Genomic DNA, 24624 nt, shown 5'->3' on the forward strand with positions numbered 1-24624 from the left:
GGCGTGAAATGCCCAGCTGAGATCACACATCCAGAAGTGGAAGAAGAACCTGCAGGGCTCCGAGTTAGTGGCTTCTTGAATTCTGCACCATGCCCCTTACTCCAGTCCTGGCCTTAAGAAGCTGGACTCAAGTCCAGGCTTGCCCCACACTTCCTTCCAGGAACAGCCAACTCAACTAGAGCACAAGGAATTGTTGGCCAAAAGGTTAAAAATCTGTGTTTATAGATCCCCTCCCTCCATTTTCAGCACCTAGAGGTTAGTGGGCTGTATCCTGTTTATCTCTGGCTGACCCAGCTTAACACAGAATAGACGTTTGTGAGTCAACCAATGAGTGAATGAGCATTAACTAACCAACCATCCTTCACTGGATTCTGGTGGCATTAAACATCAGTCAACCAGCTCCTCCTAAGTCACTATGTCTCCTGCCCTGACACACGTCTTGGACTCATCCCCGTCCCCACATGCCAGTCCCACCCCATGCACTCAGCTCTTCTTGGCTGCTCTGGTGTAAGTCATCAAAGACCTGTCAGCTGCTGACAAGGACGTGTTCAAGAGTGACGGAGAGCACCATTCACTCAGCTAATGAGACTCAGCCAAGCGAGAGAGCCAGCAACCTTGGGGAACCAGCTTCACGCCCAAGGAGAAGTGAAGGACAGGAGACACAGGGGAGCCAGGGTGGGCCAGGACAGCAGGAGCCCGATGGATAATTCAGTGTGGTCAGGGCTCGGTCCCTGGCCAAGGACTCTAAAAGAGGACCAAAGTGAAAATGGACCAGAAGGCTCTTCAACACAAAATTCGGAAGGTACGTTTGCAATCGGTCTTGAAAACGAGAACAGGGTAGGAAGGGCAGTGATTCTCACTGGGGGCAGTACTGCCCTCTAGAGGTGCAGACGCAGTTTTAAAAGCTCCCCCCAGTGACTGTAATGCATGGGGAGGTCTAAGCAAAGCCGAAGTGAGAAGATGCCTTTGGTCACCTCCTCAATGAAGGGGTGCCACCAGCATTGAGAGAGTGGGGCCGAGGACATGAGCTGTCCTGAGAGACCACAACAGTCCCACACAACCAAGAGCAAATTACATCTTGCCGTGCCTTCAGCTGCCTTCACGGCCCTTTATGTGGGTGAAAAACTTGCTTGTAATCTGGGCCTATACCCATATTCATTAACTATACACCAAATGTGCCAGCTTGTACCCTAGGATGCACCCATACTTAAAGAATGACTTCTGATCTTCTGGCCTTTAAATCCCAGCCTATGCATTATAAGTAGGTGTAAGCACTTAACTGCATCATCTTTTTCTAGCAAAGTCATGCCCAGCCAGTATCTACTGTAACCTACTTTTTATTATAAATTACTTTCCTTTAACTTCTCCTTCATATTAGGGTTAGGGTGTTATGCTGAAACTTTTCATTGTTTGTGCAGGTAGGATATGTTAGCTATGAATTTCATTTCAGGATAGTAAAGCAGTTGGATTTTTTTTTCTTTTAAAGGGGTACTGAGTCTGCTGAAATCGAGACCTGTACGTCTAAAGACGCCTAAGCGGCTGGACTGGGCACTTGGTCGAATTGTATCAGATGGAAACATCCTACCCAGGAAAGATACCAGAAAGAACAAAGCGAGACACCGGACGACCTGAAGTCCAGGCTTCCCCCATTGTCACTCACAGGAGGGTTGGTTCGAGAGTGACAGCACAGGACCTGTACTCTGAGAAACCTAGACTCCAAACGTCATGAGGAGCTGAGCCCACGGCAGGGAACGCCACTGTTTCTGCCTACCCGGCACTCACCCCCATCTGATGGGACAAACTCCCCAATGGGAGAGCTTCCTCCTCTTGAGGAAATGACTTTGTCACTTGTTTCTGCTCCGTGTGGCCAGTTGAGGAAAGCGAGCTGTCTCCTGGCTCCAGGGGACACGTGACCCAGGCCCCGGGCAGCAAGAGTAACACATCCCTGGGAAATGAGAGTGACTCCCAGGACTTTCTCCAGGGCTTTCGGAACATGCTGTCCTTCCCCTGGTGCCAGCTTGATGGGATTTATGCCTAGTGCTGCTTGGGGGCCCTCCTGTCACCACAAGAGAAGAGCAAGCCTGAGAACGAAGCAGCCACCAAGGGGAAAGGGGGCGACACAGAAGGACGCAGGTCCCGCATGACACCCCCAGCCCCCGGATCAGCTGGGCAAATGCTAGCTCTTCCCTGCAACTGTTAAGTTATGCAGCCCAGTCAACAGCATCTTTTCTAAAGCCTGTTCCAGGTGGGCTCCCGTTGATTACTACTAAGAGCTCTCACTACCTACCTATCTTAACTGATAAGATTTACATAGATGGCTGAGGGATTTCCAGGAAGGCACCAATTCTCAAGAAGTGACCAGAATATCGTCTTGGGGCAAATGACAACCGCCAGCAGGCCTGAAGCTAAGCTCAGTGTGACTGTGCTGGGCTGAGAGCAGGTGCTGAGAGGAGAGATGTCACGTGTCCAAAGAGCTAACATGCTTCAATGAGACTCAGACCAAGTGGCTCTGTCACTGGTCCCGTGGTACCTGCACTCCCTCATCAATATTATTACAGAGCACCTACTGTGTGCCAGGCATGGAGTTAGGGGCAAGGAAGACAAACAAGGTGAAGCACAAAGGCATGTCCCTGCCGTCGCGGAGCTGACAGACTGAAAGGGAACACAGTACAGATATATGATTGGACAATAACACAGTGAAGGCAGGATACTGGTTCCCATGGAAAGACAGCATGGATGGACCTGACCTGGCCCGGGGCTGGGCAGGAGGTGGTGGGCAAAGCCTCCTATAGCAATGAGCGTTTCTAATGAAGCAGGAAACAGAAAGTCCAAATCAAAATGGCTTAGCTAGTGAAGGGGATTTACTGGCCACTCAAGGGGAAAATCTGGCTTCCAAGAGAGGCTAACTCAGTAGCCCGTTGACGTCATAAGAAAAACCCAGTTCCTCACCCCTCCTCTCCATTCCAGGCTGAAGCATAAGCTTCACCCTCAGCCATCTCCCTCGTGGTGGCAAAATGGCTACAGCAGTTCCAGCCTTTACCCCCTCACAGCACAGGGTCCAAAGGGAGCCACCCCAGCCAGCCAACAAGCAAGAGACCATCTTCTTCCAAAGCCCTAGCAAACTTCAACCACATCTCCATGACCAGAATTAGATCATGTGCCCATTTCCTGAGCTAAGTCCAATCACCACACCTAGTTGGGTCAAGTCATGGCTACCTGAATCAATCATTTTGGAAAGGAGATGGAATTATCTCGACCAGATTCGACGTATCAGGACAGACCCTTGGTGCCTAGGAAAGTTCAACCCCCACCAGTCAAAGGGGAAAAAATGTTAAAATCAAGCCATGGCTGATTCTCCAGTGTGGGAGAAATGGAGGGAAGAGCTATTCAGGAAACAATACACTGTCCACTACAGCAACCCCGCTCTTCCTTCCCCCATCTCAGTTCACAGCCATAGGCTTTTACAATCAGACAAGAAAGCAAATGCTAATTTTTTAAAGGACATATAGACAAAAACTGGAACTTATTTCTGGTGTCTACTCACCCTAACTATAAAAGTTCCATTTCCTTTTACACAATGGATTTGAAATAGCTCTCCAGAGCATGTTTCTCTCGAGATAGAACTGAACAGTGGGACTTCATAAAAGAACGACTATGTTCAACATAGTATTGGAAGTTCTAGTGACAGCAATCATACAAGAAAAAGAAATAAAAGGGATCCAAATTGGAATGGAAGAGGAAAAACTGTCATTATATGCAGAGGACACTATATATTCTCTACATAGAGAACCCTAAAGATTCCACACAAAACTTATGAGAACTAATAAATGAATTCAGCAAGGTAGCAGGATACAAGATTAATATATAGAAATCTGTTGCATTTCTTTACAGAAAGAGAAAAAGAAATACCATCTAAAATCTCACCAAAAAAAAAAAAAAAAAAAAAAACAACCCTCAGAATATACTTAACCAAGGAAGTGAAAGACCTCTATATTTAAAACTATGCAACACTGATAAAGGAAACTGAAGATGATTCACAGAAATGGAAGCTGTCCCAGGTGCTTGGATTGGAAGAATATTAAAATATTAGAATGGCCTCACTACCCAGAGCAATCTACAGATTTAATGTGATCCCCATCAAAATACCCATGACATTTTTCACAGAACTAGAACAAATAATCTTAAAATTTATAGGGAACCACAAAAGACCCAGAATGCCAAAGCAATCCTGAGGAAAAAGAACAAAGCCAGAGGCATGACCCTCCCAGACTTCAAACAATACTATGAAGCTACTGTAATCAAAACAGTGTGGTACTAGCACAAAAACAGACATATTAGATCAATGGAACCGAATAGAGAGCACAAAAATAAACCCACACACCTACAGTCAATTCATGACAAAGGAGGCAAGAATATACAATGGAGTAAAGACAGTCTGTTCAGCAAGTGATGCTGGGAAAGTTGGACAGCTACATGTAAATCAATGAAATTTTTAAAAGTCCAATTTGAAAAGACACATGCACCCAAACGTTCACAGCAACGCTATGAACATTCCCTCACACCATATATAAAAATAAACTTGAAATGGTTCAAAGATCTAAATATAAGACATGACACCATAAAACTAGAAGAGAACACAGGCAAAACATTCTTAGACATAAACTGTAGCAATACTTTCTTAAATCAATCTCCCAAGGCAAAAGAATTTAAAGCAAAAATAAAAAATGGGACCTAATCAAACTTAAAAGCTTTAGAACATCAAAGGAAATGATCAACAAAATGAAAAGACAACCTATGGAATGGGAGAAAACGTTTGCAAATGCTGCAACCAACAAGGGGTTAATATCCAAAATATACGAACAGTTCATACAACTCAATATCAAAAACACAAATAACCCAGTCAAAAAATGAGCAGAAGCCCTAAATAGACATTTCTCCAAAAAAGACATAGAGATGGCCAACTGGCACATTAAAAGATGCTCAACACTGCTAATTACTAGAGAAATACAAATCAAAACCACAGTAAGGTATCACCTCAAGTCAAAATGGCCATCATCAAAAAGTCTACAAATAATAAATGCTGGAGAGGGTGTGGAGAAAAGGGAACCCTCCGACACTGCTGGTGGGAATGTAAATTGCTGCAGTCACAATGGAAAACAGTAAAGAGGTTCCTTAAACACTAAAAATAGATTTACCATATGATCCAGCAATCCCACTACTGGGTACATATCCAGAAAAGACAAAAAGTCCAATTTGAAAAGACACATGCACCCAAACATTCATAGCAGCACTATTTACAACGGCCAAGACACGGAAGCAACCTAAATGTCCATCGAAGATGACTGGACAAAGATGTGGTATATATATACAATGGAATACTACTCAGCCATAAAAAAGAATGAAATAACGCCATTTGCAGCAACACAAATGGACCCAGAGATTATCATACCAAGTGAAGTAAGTCAGAAAGAGAAAGACAAATATCATATCACTTACATGTGGAATCAAAAAAATTGATACAGAGGAACTTATTTACAAATCAGAAACAGACTCACAGACATAGAAAACAAACTTACGGTTACCGAAAGGGAAAAGAGGGGGGAGGGATAAATTAGGAGTGTGTGATTAACAGATACTAACTACTATATATAAAATAGATAAACAAGGTCCTATTATATAGCACAGAGAACTCTATTCAATATCTTGTAATAAAACCATAATGGAAAAGATATGAAAAAGACTATTCATATGTATAACTTAATCATCATGCTGTACACCAGAAACTAACACAACATTGTAAGTCAACTATACTTCCATTTAAAAAATAACAAAAATAAGTAAAATCATAAAAATAAAATGAAGCCTTCACAAAAAGTCAATAAAGGTCTCTGGGGGCTGGATGGAGTGATGTGAGAAGGGACCGAGGCCCTTGGTCCAGTCCCACTTACAGACTGTGCAGTCCAGGTCTGTCACACCCAGGATGCTGTCACAGCAGATCATGGCCCAGCAGCCCATCAGGGACAAATAAACAAAGGGATACATGCTGGGCAGGCAGGGCTGGAAAAGTAACACCAGGAGGGGCTGAAGGTCAAGTGAAGGCCAGTGGCCAAAGGCTCCCAAGATGTTCACTGCAGGGGGAAGCTGGGTCAAGCCAAGGACCCACGAGACTTGGGCCCAACCTCAGCATCCCTAGCCACAGGGAGCCATGGCACCAGCCAGGGAGAAGACATGAGGGAACACTCACCAAGCATTTATGATGGGCCTTGAGCTGCACTGAGTGCCTTAAGTGGGTGAGCTCATGTGATCTTCCCCACCATCCTACGAGGGAACAGGACAGACATGATGTATCTGCCCACTACCTGCCCTGGGGGCCCGGCGAGGCTGTCAACCATAGCCGTCTGCTCACTCCTGGCCACAACACACCCAAGGAAGAATCTTCTTAAAATGAGACAAACATATGGCCATCAGGAGAAAGAGTCTCTTCTCTTTGGATCCTGCACGAGGCCTGGTGCCACAGAGGCCATCTCTGCCGCTGTGTGCAGAGGCCCTACCTTAGAATGACATTAACACACCAAGGACACAGCCAAGAGCCAGGGAGAAACCCTGGGAGCCAGGGGGCACCCAGGCCCCGTGACGACCTGAAGAAAGAGACCAGGGCCAGCAACACGAAATTCCCCTCTTGTCCCAAGCTAACTAGGTTTGGGTTTCTGCCACCAAATTGATATAAGTATCTGTTATGATTATTATGCCCCAGTTCACAGACAAGGAACCTGAGGCCTGAGAGGTCACTGCACTGCTTCCCTGGCTGAGGACGAGACACAGCCCTCCCAAGCCAGCAGCAACCAGGACACACCCAAAGCATCCTGCTGAGCATCGCCTCTCATGCAGTGTGGAGAGGGCCCCACGCCACCACCCTCTTCTAAATGTTTACAGATGGACGACCAGAGGCTCGGAGGGGAAAGATAATGGCCCCAGTGACACAGCCAGGAACACGTTCTTGTCAGCACACCAGAACTCCACGGGAGGAAAGGAAAGTTGTGATGGAAGAATACTCGGAAGGCTGGTCCCGACACACAGACAGGCAGGAAAGGCCCTGAGCAGCGCCCAGGTGCAGCGGGTTATCCTCACGACACATTCTTCGGCTCACTGGTAACCACAACAAGGAGGTCGCTTCATTGACCTGGCAAGGCTGATTGCTGAGGGAGCGATTTTACTTATGCACAGAAAAAACATTACTCGTTCCCATCCCCTAACAGTCAATAAGGCAGCATGGTTTGTCAGGACTCAGGACTCTCACGGAGAGAAGACCAGTCACAAACTGGCTCAAGTCACAAAAGGAATTTCTTAGCTCACAAAACTAAGTGGTCCAGAAGAAAAACGATGGCAGGGAGAACTGGATCCAGGAGCTCAAATGATACCAGGATCTGCTGGTTTCTCCCGCTCTCCATTTCTCCACTGTGCTGTCATGATTTGGGGTCAGGATCTTCCCCACAGTAGCAAACACAGCTGCCAACAACTTCTGGTTTCCATCATACCCTCTCAAGAATGCTAGAATTGACTCACATCAGATCAGCTTGGACACACGCCTTCCTGTGACCCAATCATGGTGGCCAAGGGATGGAACAAGCTGACTGTCCAGGACACACCATTTGTCCTGCTCTGGAGCCCAGGTCAGTTCCACCAAACCACATACACAGAATGGGGAAGAGGAAGAGCCAGCCAAGAGAGATTGGGGTAGTTTTTGCCCCCAGGAAAATAGAAGCCTGGTGGGTGTGACAGGTGGCCTTCAAGGTGGCCCCCAATGACCCCTACTTCTTGGTATTCACTCATGTGTAGATCTCTCCCATCCTGAACCAGGGTTGACCTGTGTGACAACAGAACATAGCAGATGTATCATTTCATGTATCATTTCCAAGATTAGGTTATAAAAGACACGGTGGCTTCCATGTTGGGTGTTCCCTTGCTCTTGGGTTACTCACCCTGGGAAGCCAGTTGCTATGTTGTGAGCAACCCTACAGAGAGGCCCAGAGAGGCAGGGAACTGAAGCCTCCTGCCAACAGCCACGTGAGTGAGCTGGAAAGCAGACCCTCCCCTCCGACCCCAATCAAGCCTTCAGATGACTACAGCTCTGCCCAACAGCTAGACTGCAACTTTATGAAAAACTATGAGCCATTCCCATATTCCTAACTCACAGACATTGTGGATGATCATTAATGTTTGCTGTTTTAAGCTGTCAAGTTTGGAGATAATTTGTTACACAGCCAGAGGTAACTAATACAAAGAGCAGAAACAGAAGATGGCCCTGCAATAATCCCAAAACCCTGTCCGCTTGCTTCCCCCCAAGGTACTTCAGCTCATGTAAATGTGTGTTTTCTTTCTGCTAACACCTGTCTCATAGCTTGGTTTTCTTAATTCCGCAAGAGATAAGACAATCAATTATTCAGGGAATGAGACTTACTGACCCTCAGATGCTACTGGTTATAATGCTTCTGTTCAGGAAGGAGCAGCTGTTTGAGGCCACAGAGGCACTGGGCTGGTTATAAGACCTTGCTCTTTGTTGAGCTACAATAGCATCAAAGGAAAGCATAAGTTTTGAGCAAAATGAATGTGTAATGAAACGCTAAGTTTGCACAGAGCTGTTTCAATTTTACTCTACACTCAGAGCCAGTAAGACACACACACACCCAAACACGCTCTAAGCATTAGAATACTCATGGCAAAAATAATTTCACTTTCTTGAGTCTGAAACAGCCTAATTCTTAATTCTTTCTGCACCATTGCCATTAAAACATAACTTTGATTAGGCAGAATTTCTTAGTAATATAATTATTACACTAGAAAAATGGTAATGATGGCTAGCTTTTTTCAGCATTTATGGAGCACATTTATTGAGCCGACATATGGGCTCTCTCTCACTTTATAACACAGCCACTCTACGAGGTAGAGAGTTCTCTTATCCTCGTTTTGTAGCCAAGGAAACTGAGAGACAGAGAAGTTAAGAAACTTGCTTGACATCAGACAACTAAAAAGCAGCCGAGCCATGATCAGATCAGACCCACGCGGTCCAGAGCCAGCATCCGTGCCACCAACTACTGGGCTAAACCGTCTGCATTATGAAACCTGCCACCTGGACACACATGGACCTAGAACAGGGCAGCCCTGGGGCAAGCACGTGACACTGTAGGGCCGCCCATCGGGGACAGCACCCCCAGTCCCCAACCAACGACTAACCACTCATATCCACCATCTCACAACACTGACAGCTGCTCCTTCTGTGACCAGAAGCAAGGGGAAAGTTCTGACAGTTGGCAAACATCAAGTCTGTCTGGAACATGTTAGCAGTTGAGTGTTTCAAAACTTACACATTCCATTGCTCTGTTGGCTTTCTTCCTGTTTTCTCCATCTTAAGTTTTATACATGTTCATTCTACCTGCAAACTTTCAGGTGCCTTAAACTCTCAGCAACCCACTGTTTAAACGGGGAGGCCTCAGATTATAAAATTGCTCAGTTAAGAAATTATTTTTTCTATTCTATTCATGGGGCTAAATAAAATTTTCCCCCAAACTATCATATACTAAAATACATTTACCGTAAAACACACTTACAACTGCTCGCTGCTATCCAGCACCTATGTACCTTCCCACACATCCCTCCTCGCTGGGTCCTCTCAGGTACATAAGATTATCCTCTCCAGTTCACAAATCAGCCTGCTTGTAGAAGTTAAGCAAGTCACCCAAAACACACAATCTGCAAGCAATGGAGGAGGGACTCAAGGTTGAGCTGACTCCTAACACAATAAAAAATGACAGGGTCTAGAAGTCCATCTTTCTTTGATGATTCAGAAACAGAGTCCCCGCAGGCTTCTGTCTCTGAGAACATAAACCACAGTTACACCGCAGAACCCTCGCGTGACCAGGCGAACGGGTGGTCCAGTTGAGAAAATGCCAAATTAGGTACTTACGACTGTATTTATCATAGTCATTTAACTGTCTCTGATGTTCTAGAGATGTCATTTAAAAATATGAACACAGGAGAGAGGTTCAAATTAAAATTAAATATGGGATCACAGTGCCAGCTTTCAATTACATGTACATAACAGTTGTATTAGCGCCACTCACACCAGCTGGCAGCATGAGGAGAGCCAACATGCCACTGGCAGTTCACTTAGCCCTGGACTCCCCTGCACACCCACCGCAAGATGTGTTTATCTCCTGGTCTTATGTTAAAAGAGTTTTAAAGAACAGTCTGATAAATTGCTTATCTTACCTAAAATGGGGGGGGAGGGGACCTGGAACTCAAATACCCAGCAATCAAAAATGGTTATTTTAATATGGTACATTAACTTCATGAAATGCTACGTCCAGGCATATAAAAACGGTTAACATGAAGCTTAAGTGGTGGAGGGAGGCAGCTAAGAAAGGACAGGCTGTAGATTTTAAGCTTAGTGTATAAAAATGTGTTTGCACATGAACAAATTCAGTAGAAATGCCTGGTTTTATGGGAGTTGGGGTTTTGGGAGGTCAGGGGAGGAGGGTTGCTTGACAGTTCTCTTCAGTAAGATATAAACAGTCACAGAAGAGTAAGATGGTTCAGATTTAAAAAGGCTCAACCATACTCTGAACTATACTGAAAAATATTCTGCCAGTGCTGTTTTCACCTGTGATTTTATCAAAGACCCCAAAGTCGGACCCACTGCGGGAGCAAGGCTACACTGGGTGAGGTCCTCGCCCGCCGCCACTGAACGTACTTCTCAGCCTCCATGGAGGGCAAGCAGACCACCTCCAATCAGCATTAAAGAGCACTGCACTTGGACCCAGCATTTCTACGTCCAGGCATTTCTCTAGCAAATACAGTCATACAGGAGCAGGTTATTCGCTGTGGCATCATCAGAAGTCGCCAAAGGCTAGAAACAGCCCGGATGCCTGGCTGTTGGCGCACTGGCCAAACGAATGCTGGTGCAGTTGGACAGAGGTATCGGGAGCTGTTAAAAAGATGGCAGCCTCAGGTACACCAGCACAGAACAGTCCCTAAGATGTGAAGAGGGTGGTGTGTAGGATACGTGACCATTTTCATTAAGAGAGACAAGGAGGAGGCGAAGGAAATGAAAAGAAAAAGAAGAAGAAAAAAGAGGTGCATAAGCATCTCGTCGTGTATGCACGGAGCATCTCTGGGACAGTAACACTGCCCCCTTCCAGGGGCGAGCCGGTGGCTGGGGACTGCAGAGGGTAAGCATTTGTATCGTTTGTATTTTGAACCATATGTATACATATTATTCAATATTTATTCAATATTTAATGAAATGAGTAATTTCAGATGCATCAATTTTACTTCCATTGGTCACTGTTTGTTTTTTTAATTAGAAAGTGCTGATGAAAGGTATGCCTGGGTTTTAACAGAGCCTGCCCGCCCTTGGTCCCTCCACCCTCCCTACCTTGCCAACGCCTGGACCTTCGTGACGTGCCGCTCCTCCTGCTCGGCCACCTTCCTTTTCAAGGTGTCCACCTCTTGCCGGAGCGCAGCCGAGTGCTCCATCTCCCCGTCAAGCAGGTTCCGCAGTGACCTGGGAAGAGGAGGCCCCATCTGTTCAGATGCTGTCAACCCAGAATCCACAGAGCCCAGAATAGTTACTCACCTAAGTCAAGCCCTAATTCATTCATTTTCCACGAGACTCTGCAGAAACCATAATTCAAGTCGATCTTACATAAATTGATTTCAGGAGATACCAAACTTGGCCCACAAGCCTCCAAGTAATTATTAGGATGAGCGCCTTGGGGAACCAGCTGCGGCCCGGCTCTGTGTCCCTGAGAGCCTGTAGGCAGCTTAAATCACGGGAAAACAACGAGGGAGCACATCCCGGGCCAGCCCCTTCAGGACATCCCACGCACAGGTGCAGCACGCTAAACTGGGACATTCTATCACAGCCACACTGGATGAAAGGCTTAACAAAGGAAAGGATTTCCGGGGCAGGCCAAAACCACTACCAAGCCATGAAATCAGATGACAGGCTCCGGTCATCGGACAGACAGCGGGAGCCTCGTGCCTCCGTCTGCCACAAAGCACACTTCTCTCGTGTTCCCCCACCACCTCCAGGTTAAACGAGCATACGTAGTGTCTACCCAAGCTATGTAATCTGACATTGCATGTAACGTGCTTTATATTGTATTTAGAGTTTGTTAACCCTCCCTAACACATTCGCTTGCATATCTGTCATCTTTTGTCTTAAATAGCAGAGAAGACAGCAGCTCTTCCAGAAATAACCACAAGTTACCACCGGGAAATGAGCCAAGCATGGTTCTTCTGACCATCCACTTCGCTGGACCTCATATGGCTATTTCTAGAAAACATTTACTAACTTTGGTGCAGCTCCATCCTAAATCAAGAGGACACCTGCCATGTGACATCAGAACAGAAGCAAAAGCGTCTGAACCTCCCCACCCCTACTGCTCACTGAACCCTCCCAGACCTGTGTTCCTTGACAGTGTTGAGAAAATTCCCCTCTTGGGGCCTGGAACCACCTGACACAAACGCTGCGTGTTTTCCTTCTTTCTCTGGGAAGGAGAAGAAATTACCAGACAGGGACTATTGTTCTTCACAAGGCAAGACAAAACCTCTGGTTTTCTCCAAGATAACGGCCCCAGCTGGAGCAAGGAAAACGAATCTGGTGATGTCTACAGCCCAATGCTGAAAGCTGATTCTCACTGGAAAATTGCGCAACTGCAGTGTCTGAAGATTCCTTTTGTAAAACACTTTCTTGTTTTACAAATCATGCTTGTTTGCTTTTACATGTTTCCGTAAAGGATGAGGGAGAAGCTTGTCAAGCAGGGCCCAAATCAAGGCTTAAACAGGAGAATCGTGATTGCATGTCAGCAGGACACCATTTCCGCTCTGAGTACGGGACTGAGAGGGCGACACGAGCGCACACAGTCACAGACGCGCACGCCACCCGGACCCCCGCCGAGGCGCCCAGTCGTGCTCACGGAGGCTCAGCAGAGGATTGCAGGCAGATCCCGCCACTGCCCACCCTGCAACCAAGCAGGGTCCTAGCAGGGGAGCAGCTCACATCTGGGCAGTCAGAGGGCAGCAATACAGCTAACAGCTGGCTGGTTTCTAGCACTGGTTCCAACAGGGAATAAAAGATGAATAAAACCCTTTGGCCTCTCAGTGTCTGCAACTGGGCTTTGGGGAAAGCCTTACCCTAGATGTTCCTGAGTTGAGAAAACTAAGTGTTCTAGTGCTCAGAACATGGCAGACAGACCCTCAATTAAAGGTCACCTAACGCTTGCAACTGCCCTGGGGACGGAACTTCTTTTTCAGGTAGTAAAAAGGCTCTAAAATTGACTTTGGTGATGGCTGCACATATCTGTGAATACACTAAAAACCACTGAATTGTATACTTTAAATAGGTGAGTTATATGATTTGTGAATTCTATTTCAGAGGCTGTTTTTAAAAAAAAAAAAAAGAATTAAAAAATTAAAGGGGCTGCTTCGCAAATTCTCAGTTTGTTCTAAGATGGTGCTGTGATCGTAAGGTTTTCAATCCGTGCTAACACTCCAGCCACAACATATATCCTCAAATGGCACATCCCAGGCTGGAAAGCAAGAAATCACCGGTCACAATTGTGCCAATAAAGCAAAACTTCCTTCACTGCGATATTCTCTGTGTCCCAGACGAAGACTGTCCAAGGAAGAGACTACTCCCGCCCGGAGAGCTCGATACCTGTTCTCTTCCTCCAGCTCATCTTTCCTGCTCATCATGGCCACGATGGCTTGTCGCAGTTCACCTAAGGGGACAAAGCAGAGTCCAAATGAAGTGGCAGATCTCGCCTGCTACACCGTCCCCTCACAGGTCTGAAGTATGTGCTATTCAGAGCAACTTGTCTAGACAAGTTCCCTTTCCCCTTTCAAAAATAATTCCCACAGAGTCTAAGAAATCCAGTACTCTCAGTCAATCAATCTTATCAGCCACACAAGACACAAGGGCAGGGCAGGATGAGAATGAATATGGAGGCGCCTCCTTGGTGAATATACTCAGCAGGTACCGAAGAAATAGGCCTGCAATTTCTAAGTGCTTCTCCAAGTCCCTGCTACATGGCAGCATCTCTGCTTTGAACAATGATATGTTCCCAGTTACAGCTGTTTATCAACAGCAGATCACATGACAATGGACTCCATGCTGACACAGAAATACTCAAGTTTACTAAGCAATCTGGTTTTCCTGCGCTGACTCCCAGTCAGTACACAGGAGACTCAGGGCGGGGCGGGGGGCCCTCTCCAACACACAGGCCATCATGACTTACAGGAGTTACTTTCCTGGATACCTGCAATGCAGGAAAGCATGCACGGACAGAAAATCATGCCTTTCAATTAAATAAGCTCCCGAGTTTCCCATCTATATCAAACTTAACTGTTCTCACCATCCACCCACAGGGTACTATTTACCATAACACTCAGATCTCAAGATCAGAAACCTCTGAATTTCTCGTGGAGAGCCAATTTTGTTTTGTTTTATTTTCCCCTAATGAACACTGAGAACTTTATTTCCCTCTTGGGATTGGTTTGCCAGGAAGTTCACAGGCAAACTCACACACTGAGTGCACATGGCCACCACACCATGCCCTCCTCCCTCTGACCTGTAATTCCACCTTGTACCCATTTACCTATACCCTGTCTCACTCTATTTTATTTTTATGTTTTAACATGCTGCTTTGAGGCCTCTTCTGGATAGGAATATGGTTTGCTGGTTTCCTCTTTTCAGTTAAAATTCGAACCCTTCTACTTGTCAAGCTCTGTTCAAAGCCCATACTGTCACAACCTCGGTTAACCCTTTACACACACCTAGGGACTGCCATGTCTCTACCCCACACAATCGAGGCGTAAGTAAACTGGAAACGAGGAGGAAGTGGGGGAGGAAGACAACACAGATAAACAGGCGGGTCCCTCTGTCCCCTTATACTCAGGATGCCGGGCAGAAAGAGGAAGACCCTGCAGCAAGAAATGGGTCCCAGGACCAGTGCCGTCCTCAGACTGCTTGCTACAGAGGAGACGAAAGCCCGCAGCCCAGGCCTCGGGGGAAGGAAGGGAATTATGGGGGCTCCATCCCAACCTCAGGGTCAGACTGGAAGCCACTGTGTTCAGATGAGGTGGGACATAAAACAGACACTCCCGTCTCTCCTCACCCAGAGTCACATCAGCATCCCAAGGTCACGACTAGGAGGGCCAGGCCCCGTCTTCCCCATGGCACTTGGGACAGGGTGAAGCCTGAGGGCTGCACAGTGAGAAACTGGGCCTCCCAAAGGTGTCAGTGAGAAGGAGTGTCTGAGGTGTCCCTCCCCTGGAGTCACCAAGCAAGATTCAAAATTCACCGGGTCATCACAAATTCACTGAGAACCTACAAGGTCGGCACACTGCTCTTGGCGCTGTGGGTAACAAGTGAATAAAAGAGACCAAAGCCTCTGCCTGCAGAAGGCAGGCCTCCTCCCCAGCAGGGAGACTATCAAATAGGCCAGCACAGAACAGGTGGGGTGATGAGCAGTGCCACAGGGGAAGTGAAGCCAGGGACGGTGCAGAGACCGTGGGTGGGGAGGGTGCCGTTCCACGGGGAAGGCCTCTCCTAGGAGATTACACGTGAGCAAAGGCCTGAGGAAGAGAGGAAGCCAGCATGCTGCCAGATGGAGGAAGAACACTCCCTGTGGCAAAAGGCACATGCAAAGGCCCTGGGACAGGTGTGAGCTTGGTCACATGAGGGAGAAAGAGTAACATGAAGAAGGCAGGAGGGGCATGCCGCGAGGGCAGAGCCCTGCAGACACAGACTCTGCCCAACTCAGGGCACAGCAGGAAGCACACAGCAAGGGAGCTTCGCAGCTTGAGGTCTCGATGACAATCCAGCACCCACCAGCTAAAACTCCGTGTGCACCATCTCACTGGTGCCGTGGAACAACTCTATGGGAAGTCATCTTCAAGTCCCTCTTACAGGCCTGCAGACAGGCTCAAAGAGAGTAAATGCAGACACACAGCTGGAATTTGAGTCCAAATCTGTCCAACTCCTAACTCTGCATTCGACCCCAGGAAACAACGATCATTACCACCACTTACACGCGGGGATGTAAGAACTGCTATTTTATCGACACCTCACAGTGCCATTAAGCCCTTTCACAGACGAACAACCAACCTGAGAGGTTATTAAAGAAACTGCACAACACACCCCTTTACATGTCAGAGCCAGGATGGAAGCCGAGGCCCCCGACGGGTGGGGGAGAAGACCCCCGGCATGTCGGATGTGCACGCTGTGTGCAGAACCGAGGCCGCTGAGCAGCACGGGTCCAGGCAACAAGGCCACAACCGGGACCCAAGGGATTCAGTTCCTGGCACACATTGCCAGACCAGAGCCACACAGAATCCTTTCAACTTTGCTCAGGGTTTGAAAATTTTCATAATGGAAACAACAGGTAGAAAAAGCATTTCCAGAAAAGATACTAAATATGGTTAGGAACAGCAAGGAGAGGGCAGGACTGAGAAGAGACGAGGGAAGGAAGGCCAGACCAATGGCAGTTAATCAGTCTAAACAGGCAGAAAAGAGGCCGAGATGCTGCCCTGCAGCCCGGGAGAAGGGAGCTGGCAGGTGACACAGACAAAGCCACAGGGGGTGCTGCCTACTCAGGCCCTGCGCTGCCTGGAGTGACAATGGCCCAGAGCTCACACACTCATCCATCAGTAAACATCTGCTGAGCACCTACCTACCGGCTACAAGGCACCTTCCCAAGGCGAGAGCCAGGCTCCCAACCTACCCAAGGAAGGAGTGTCCTTAACAGAGGATTTCTTAATGGAGGACAACAATACACATTCACTTATGCCTACGACGTTAGATTGCCGTCCGAACCTGATCAGGTCACTAGAGTCCTGGCTCTTGCCCTTGAACCAGTGTCTCAGCCTCTCTGAGCCTTTCTCTCAGACATAAGATGTGAACAACACCCATTCTCCCACCTCCCTGGGATGCTGCAAGGTTACATGTGATGGTGCTATGTCAAGGCACTGCCTCTTAGGAACAGCACCAGGGAGCAGTAACACTTAAGACTCATCATCCTGCTAAATTTTTTTTTTAACTAAAAACTGACAAATCTGTAAAAACAAAAACAAGCCAGTAATTTATTCCCATGACACCACAGCCATGGGGAAAAAAATCAAGACTTATTATTGAAGACAGGCAGAGTAATGTCTCTTTGGCTCTTATCTTCAAGGACCCCCGAGCAGGTGGTGGGACCACAGCTGTGTACTGCAGACACAGACACAGAAAACTGTTCCTTTCCTCTAAGGCCTATGTGAAATCTGAATTTTCTTTAGAGGACTTCCCCACTGGAGTTCTCAATAGGTCCAAACTTCTTATGGGAGCAAAGGACTGGATAATCACAATCGCAGTATGAGGCTAGAAGAATTGATGTATCTTTTTTTTAAATAGACTTCTTTTAAAAGAAGTTTTAGGTTCACAGCAAAATCAGGAGGAATGTACAGAGATTTATCCACCAGCAGCCCCCGCATGCACACAGCCTCCCTCATTGTCAGCATCCCCCACCAGAGCGGTGCGCTGGTCACAACTGACGCACTCACACTGATGCATCACCTTCACCCACAGCTCACATAAGGGCTCACTCCTGGTGTGCATATTCTATGAGTTTGGAAAACTGTGTAATGACATATATCCACCATTATGGTATCACAGAATAGTTTCACTGCCTGAAAAATCCTCTGTGCTCGGCCTATTCATCCTCCCTCCCCACTAACCTCTGGTGAAATCACCTCTTAATCAAAGGAATCCCACTCTCCTCGCCAGCCTACTGTGCAGCAGTGGCACGTCACGTGTGTGCCTGATTTATACTAATGAGCCGCGTGCGCTGTATGTAAGCAGGATGAGAGCTCAGCAGAGCACACGTGCCCAGCGCTGGTACGCCCCCCGCCGGAGCACTCAGCACGGGGTCCCCTGGACCATGCAGGCAGGAGCTTCGAGTTCCCGGGCCCTCAGTCCCTCAGCTGTGCCGAGCCTGTCCTGGAGGAGCTCACCACCCAAGAGCACAACCCTTATGCTGAGATGTTGGTGTCGTGCCCTCCCCTGGCGTCACCAGGCATCACCAAGCCCCTTACCTGGCCTCAGCTGCAGAGACAGCAACCTGCCTGGGTCAGCAGCCTCGGACCGAGCCTTCCCGAGGGACTCTCCCCAGTGATGTGACTGCACTATCTTGTCTCTCCCCACAAACGTGAGCGCCTCTCCCTGAATAAGAATGCAAGCCCAACAGTTTTTCATTGTGGTGAGAACACTTCGTATGAGACCTTCCCGCTTTGCAGACTTCGACAGCTATGCACAGGCACCATGTTGTCCATCAGATCTCTAGAGCGTATTCATCTTGCCCGCCTGCAACTTCACACCCCTTCAACAGCAACTCCCCATCTCCCCCTCCCCCAGACCCTGGCAATCACCATTCCACTCTCTGCATCTCAGTTTGACTATTTTAGATTCCTCGTATGAGTGGAATCGCTCAGTATTTGTCCTTCTGGGTCCAGCTTATTTTACTTAACGTGATGTCCTCCAGGCTCATCCACACTGTCACCTATGGCAGGTATTCCTTCCTTTCTGAAGGTCGAATAATATTCCACCGGGCTGTTTTGTGGATTTCCTCATGTTTACCTCCCCCCTCACCCCAATCTGATGAAACCCATTTTATACAGGCCCAGATGAAAAGGTACCTCATGTGGAAAGCCCTCCCTGATTCCTCTACCCCTCCGTAAGCTGCAGAGTGTGCAATAATTAACCGTTGCTGTCACCTGCAATCATCTCTACTCCTCAAAGGTGCGCAGCATGTCATGCAGCTTGGGTGCCCCAAGCTCCCACATGCTGGGCACTTGGTCAAGGTTTATAAAGCAAGCGATGCCAAGAGACTATTCCTATGTAAATATGACACTACAAAAACAGAGAGCAAAGGTAAGAGCTGTCACGTGGTGGGCACTTCTGCACCTGACTAGCCTCGTTTCATGATAAGGACAGTCAAATACACAGAGCAGGAGGCCACACTGGGACAAGCTGCCTGCAGGGCCCCTAGTCACCTTCCAAACTCTCTCTAAGGCCGAAAACTGTGGCAACTGTCCGGGGCAGGTCTAAGAGTTGGAGAGAAATAAAGTGCTTTAAACAGGGACTTGCAGGGGACAAGAAGGTCAAGTCAGGGTTCCAGCAGCTTCCATTCCAATGACAGGAGCAGGACCCATGGAAAGTTGCTACCAACAGGCTCCAGGGGTAGGCAGATCTGAGTTCAAGGCCCTGCTCAGCCACTTACCACCGGGTGGCCTCGAGTAGGTCTTCACCTCAGCAAAACAAAGTGGAGATAATGCCACTTTTCCTGCGGGACATTGAACGAGTAAAGTTCCCAGGTGGTACCCGCACTGCAGAGAATGCAGGGAGGTGGTCTGGGGTCCTGGATTTCAGGGCATAATCTCTAGGGTCAGGACCCGGGTTCCAATCCTGCCTCTGCAGCTGGGTAACCCAGGAAAGTTACCCACCCTCTCTGAGCACCACCTCCCTTATCTATAAAACGGGATCCTAACAGTCACTATCTCACAGAAGCATTGCCAGGATTCAGTGAGGTACTATGTAGGTGAGGTGCTCGTTACAATGCCCAGCACATAGTATGCATTCAACAAAAGGTACTGATTACATTCAACAAAAGGCACAAAAGGTACCATGATTAGTGCCTTTCCCTTCAAGGACAGGGGTGGAAAGGCGAGGACAAGGCAGCAGTGACCACCAAGTACAGCTGGGTTGAACTGGGCACACTTTCAGGAGTTACAGGACTTACTGAGCTCCTGGGTACCCCAACCTTGGGAAATAAAAAGGAGGTTTTTAAAGTCGTCTAAGACAGCAGAGCAGATGACAGAATTTTATGAACTGTCAAACTAGATCAACACGGGCAACGTGGGAAATCAGAGCCAGAGAGGGAGGTGTCAGTTGGAGGAGACGGAGCAAGTGTCAGGGTTCTAGGCTTTCAGGCACGGCATGCGGGGACCCCAAAAACTGTTACTAAGACTTCTGCCACTGCAAACTGTATTCCATGGGGGAAAGAAAACTTGGAGGAGGAACTGTTTCCCAGGAGGCCCCAGGAAACATACGAATGCTCTTCTGGCAGAGAATAGCCATGAGGAGCTGTAATGAGACATCTTGGCCACAAGCTCACCTTGAAGGGACCCCGATGACACAGCACAGAAGCCACAGAAGTAGGGGAATGACCATCGGTGACGATCCACACCGTCATCCTGGCACAACCCTTCCTCCCCGTGTCCCACACGCTGTGCATTTCCAGCCTCTTGGACCAGGCCCTGTATCTGTGTCAACATCACAATGACTGAGGACACAAACACAGGAAAAGCAGTACTCTGATACTGCGAATCTTCAAAAAAAAAAAAAAAATCCATCACTGTCAGACTGTCCCCTCTGCCTTCCCCACCGTGCCACAGCAAAACATTCACGGTAACGATGAAGAAGGAATCGGCCTGAGAGCTGGTGCCCCACCTCCCCTTGAAAAAAAAAACAAGGTCTTTCAACAGGCTTTAACTTCATATGCACTCACTTTGCTGACTCTTCTTGGACAGGTAACACCGGGGTTGATTTCCATACATCAGGTAAACATTCTATTTCTCCAAGCACCAGTGACACACACCGGCAGACACACTCCCTAACTTGTAATTTTCTCTCCTCTCCCCAGAGCCACGCATCCCATTATTTGTTTAGTCTCTACCGTTGTGATTTCTTTCCTCTTTATTACCTGCCACAGCACACACTGTGAGTGACAACAGAGCAGCCTTTCTGCACTGCAGTCTCTGCAGAGCCTGGCGGAGGCGGGGTCTCCCTCTCCTAAGGATCCCTCTCAAAATCGGCTCCTTGCCTGGCCTCAGAGAACTGAGCGGCAAACCCGATCAAGAATACAGGAGAATGTTAATGTTAACGGTAGGAAATTGATCCAGGACAAAGAGCATTTCGGATTCGTCCGTAAGTGTTGCCGGGGCAAGGAACCATCTGTGGAGCAAGAAACAAGACTGAAATCTCTGCTTCTGCTACGTGGCGAAATACATTTTAGACAGAATAACTGAAATACGTGAAACGAAGCAATAAAAACAATATAAATATAGGAACAAACATTTATGCCTTCTTGCAGCAACTGAGGCCTTTCTTAACACGAAAGTAAACAACAAGCCCACTGAGGAAACAGTAGTTTTGCTTTTGCACAACTTTTGCAGATGGAGGGCCAATCTAACAAAAACCTGACCCACTGTGGAAACTAAGCTCTTCGGGGCAGCAGACAGGCAGAGTAGAAAGAAGACAGGTTTTCTAATCAAATCCCAGATCCCACACTTGTTAGCGCTGTAACCCTGGGCCAATGACAGCCTGCCCACCTCCCGGTTCCCTCAGCTGGAAAAATGCTGAAGTTGCTGACCTCACAGGTCAGGGCGGGGCCCAGCACACTTTTACTGGAACACAGCCACACTGCCTGTTCTCCTGCTGCCCGTGGCTGCCGGCAGGCTACAGCAGCCCAGCCAAGTTGTTGGAGAGAGACCGAAGGGCTGCACAGCCTAAAATGTTTACTGTCCAGCCGTTTACAGGACATGTTTATCGCCCCGTCTTGGGAGAATTTCCAGAAGCTCTCCCCCCGCCCCTCCCCACTGCCAGCCTGCTCCAATGCAGGCCCTCTAAGGTCAGGTATGTGGCCTGCCAGACACCTGGGCCAACCGGTAGGGCCCACTGGCTGGGCCCCAAGAAGGGACTATGGCCCCGGCTTTAAGGGCAGCTGCTGCCTCAGACAACGTGGATCCCTCTCTGCCTCTTCAGCTCTGCCTCTGGCCCCTCTGGCTGTCCCTGCGTGGCCTCCTGCCCTGGGTCTTCCTTCTCCACCCTCACTGGCTCCCCAGAGGCGGCAGCATCTCTACACAGGGCTCAATCACCACCTCCACCCTGTGGACGCCGGGAGCTCCAGCCCATGTGCAGCACAGCCCCCTGCTGGCTCCCCCCACATCAAACCCACTCCTCTTGTCTTGTGCCTCTGCTTCTTGGCACAGGAGGTCCTAAGGGCCTGGAAGGCCTGGCTGCCTCCCTGACTCACAGCCAAATCTCAGCTTGGGACCACCTCTTCTGGGACACCCTTACCCATGGGCCATGGCAGACATGTGAGCCAGGGGCCTGCCACTCCCCATGGACTCTGCCCCCACAGGCCTCCAGTTTCCAGCTGCAGCTGGTGAGACCCATGGTGGATGGCTGACTCTAACAGTCTTCCAGAAGTTTGGGATGGGCCACAGCCTCAGACAAGGATAAAGGAGGATGGAAGCAGAAGAATCTGGCCCAAGAGCAAACGGTTCTCCATCGCTCCACCAAGATCCTCCTGCTGAGAGCCAAGCCGAGGACAATTTGCTGTCACCAGCTGCAGGAGCCTGGCCAGGGACACAGGAGATGCAGGCACCGGGCATTAGTCCGCCAAAGAGAGAAGCCAATAAAACCTCTCCGGAGCACAAGACCACTCAACGCAGAGAGAACTCTGAGTATGGCCAAGTGGCTGGCACCTGAAATGTCACACGTGAGCCACAGAGCCCTGCGACCTGACAATGGGGCAAAGCCTCAGGGAACACAAACTCTAAAGAGAATCCCTATCGACTCCGTAAACTCGACACTGGTTGGCCAAGATGGCTCTCTGAGAGCAACTTGCAAAGGCTGAGTGGCCACAGGAATGAGGCAGGCAGCCAGCATCCAGGACCCTGTGAGCCCCCACATCCTCTGCCCTGGTGTTCTAACCTGAGCAGGTTCCAAGTTTCAGCCAAACAGGCCAAGGGGAGTTCAGTGGACCTCTCTTTCCCTAAGCCCCGCCACATCTTGAATACACCTCCACAAAAGCTGTTGGTTGGGGTGGAACTGTTCTGCAGGTGTCGCCACCAAAGCCCCGCCCACAAGCCTGAGAGCCCCCTGAGAGCAGGGGCCCCAGGGAACACACAGCCCCTGGGCAAGGCACACATGAGACCTGGAGAACAATTCAGGGGCCGGATGAGTAAGTGAGCTAATAAATGGGTGAATGACTGACTGCCTGACACCCACTGCTGGAATCTGCCCCTCATCTCCAGGAACTAAGCATGGGATGGGCCAGGCAGAAATGTCAAGTGCATTTAATAGTACGTTCAAGACTTCACCAGAGAAGCTAACTACCAGTTTACAGCTATAATTTCCTGTCCCAGTGACAGGGACTCAGGCTCCAATTGAGCTTTTTCCAATATGCATCTTGGGAATGGATACACATGGAAGGGAAGGGACGAATTGTTACATATCATGACCATGACCTAAAACAGGGCGAGCCTGCAAAAACCATCCCCCCCCCCCCCCCCCGCTTGGCACCAGAATCCGACCACATGAATCCCTGGCTTCAAAGTGATCAGCAGAGCAGGGGCCAGCCTCCATCACCCCGGAACCCAAACAAAAACACAGACACACAGAAAGAGAGCTCAGCTGACACAATGAGTACAGGCATCAGAGGTTGCTATATAAAGTATTAAGACAGCGACGTCGAGGGAAGGGTGAGAGCCTTCCCATCTTCAGCCATTAAAGGCCCTCCAGGAGGGAAATTATCCTGAGATAATTGATCTTCAACTTCCTTTTCAAGATTAAAAAGAGAAACACTCAATATGATAATTACACACGGCACATCTGGGCATGTGCGGACATGTGCAACCATACGCACTCACTCTCACATATACAGAGATCTGTGTAATAATTCTTTGGTTTTACATAGCATCTTTTTTCTAAAGACCTCAAAGAGCCTTTGCACACACTCCCCTGGGGCCCGTACTCGGTTATATTTAAACAGAGGGCTCACGAGGGCACATGCACAGAGATAAACAGTGTTCTTCTGTGGATATATACTTAACCCACACCGCCGTTTTCCAAACTTGTACCGCTTTTTATATCTTTTTCTGCCTACCCACTCCCTTTCCTTTTATCTCTAAAAGAAAAGATGAACTATATTGAGCTCCAAAACATAACTTTTTAAATCGGTCTCGGGCCCATTCTAGCTTTTTGTTCTGTTTCTCTTTCCTGCCTCCCCTTCTCCCCTGCCCACCCAGAGTTCCTGCTTTGTAATTTGTTCTGATGAAAAAATAAAATGCCCCAAGACACGTTCCCAGTGTTCAGATGGCCAGCGGCTGCCACGTACTGTTTTTCGCACACAGCAAGGCGAGAAGCACTTGAAATACACAATCTCACTGACTTCTCACAATATCCCCGAGAAGCAAAGTTTACTACACCCAGTATATGAATGAGGAGACAGAGGCCCAGAGAAGGGAAGGGACTTGGTAAGCTGGGAGACGCAGGGGACGAGAAAACAGCATGACAGGCAAAGACATGCGATGTCACAACAAGGAACAGATAAGGATGCCAGGTCCACAGTGGGTCCAGCCGCTGGGCAGCAAGGTGTGTTAAGCATGTCATACCCACTTGGGGTCTCAGACGTTCAGAGTTTAAGATGAGGCGGTTACACAAGCTGACCTTCCAGCATCCTCCCAGCTCTGAGAGGCTGCAGATCATCAGGAGCAGGTGAGCCTTCCTGGCCTCTGGCTCCT

General features: G+C 48.4%; 1 protein-coding gene across 3 annotated transcripts in view; it reads right to left on the minus strand.

The window, feature by feature from the left end:
• Nucleotides 1-24624, minus strand: part of SNX29 (sorting nexin 29) — a 587367-nt gene that overhangs the window by 355060 nt on the left and 207683 nt on the right. For all 3 annotated transcript variants that reach the window (XM_032460769.1, XM_006190981.3, XM_032460771.1), the window contains 2 exons: nucleotides 13718-13781; nucleotides 11432-11560 (listed from right to left, as the gene is read on the minus strand). In XM_032460769.1, the coding sequence (XP_032316660.1) occupies nucleotides 11432-11560; nucleotides 13718-13781 (193 nt within the window). The remainder of the gene's footprint in view (nucleotides 1-11431; nucleotides 11561-13717; nucleotides 13782-24624) is intronic.

This window comes from Camelus ferus, chromosome 18, assembly GCF_009834535.1.
Source record: "Camelus ferus isolate YT-003-E chromosome 18, BCGSAC_Cfer_1.0, whole genome shotgun sequence".
In the NCBI taxonomy this organism is placed as follows: Eukaryota; Metazoa; Chordata; class Mammalia; order Artiodactyla; family Camelidae; genus Camelus; species Camelus ferus.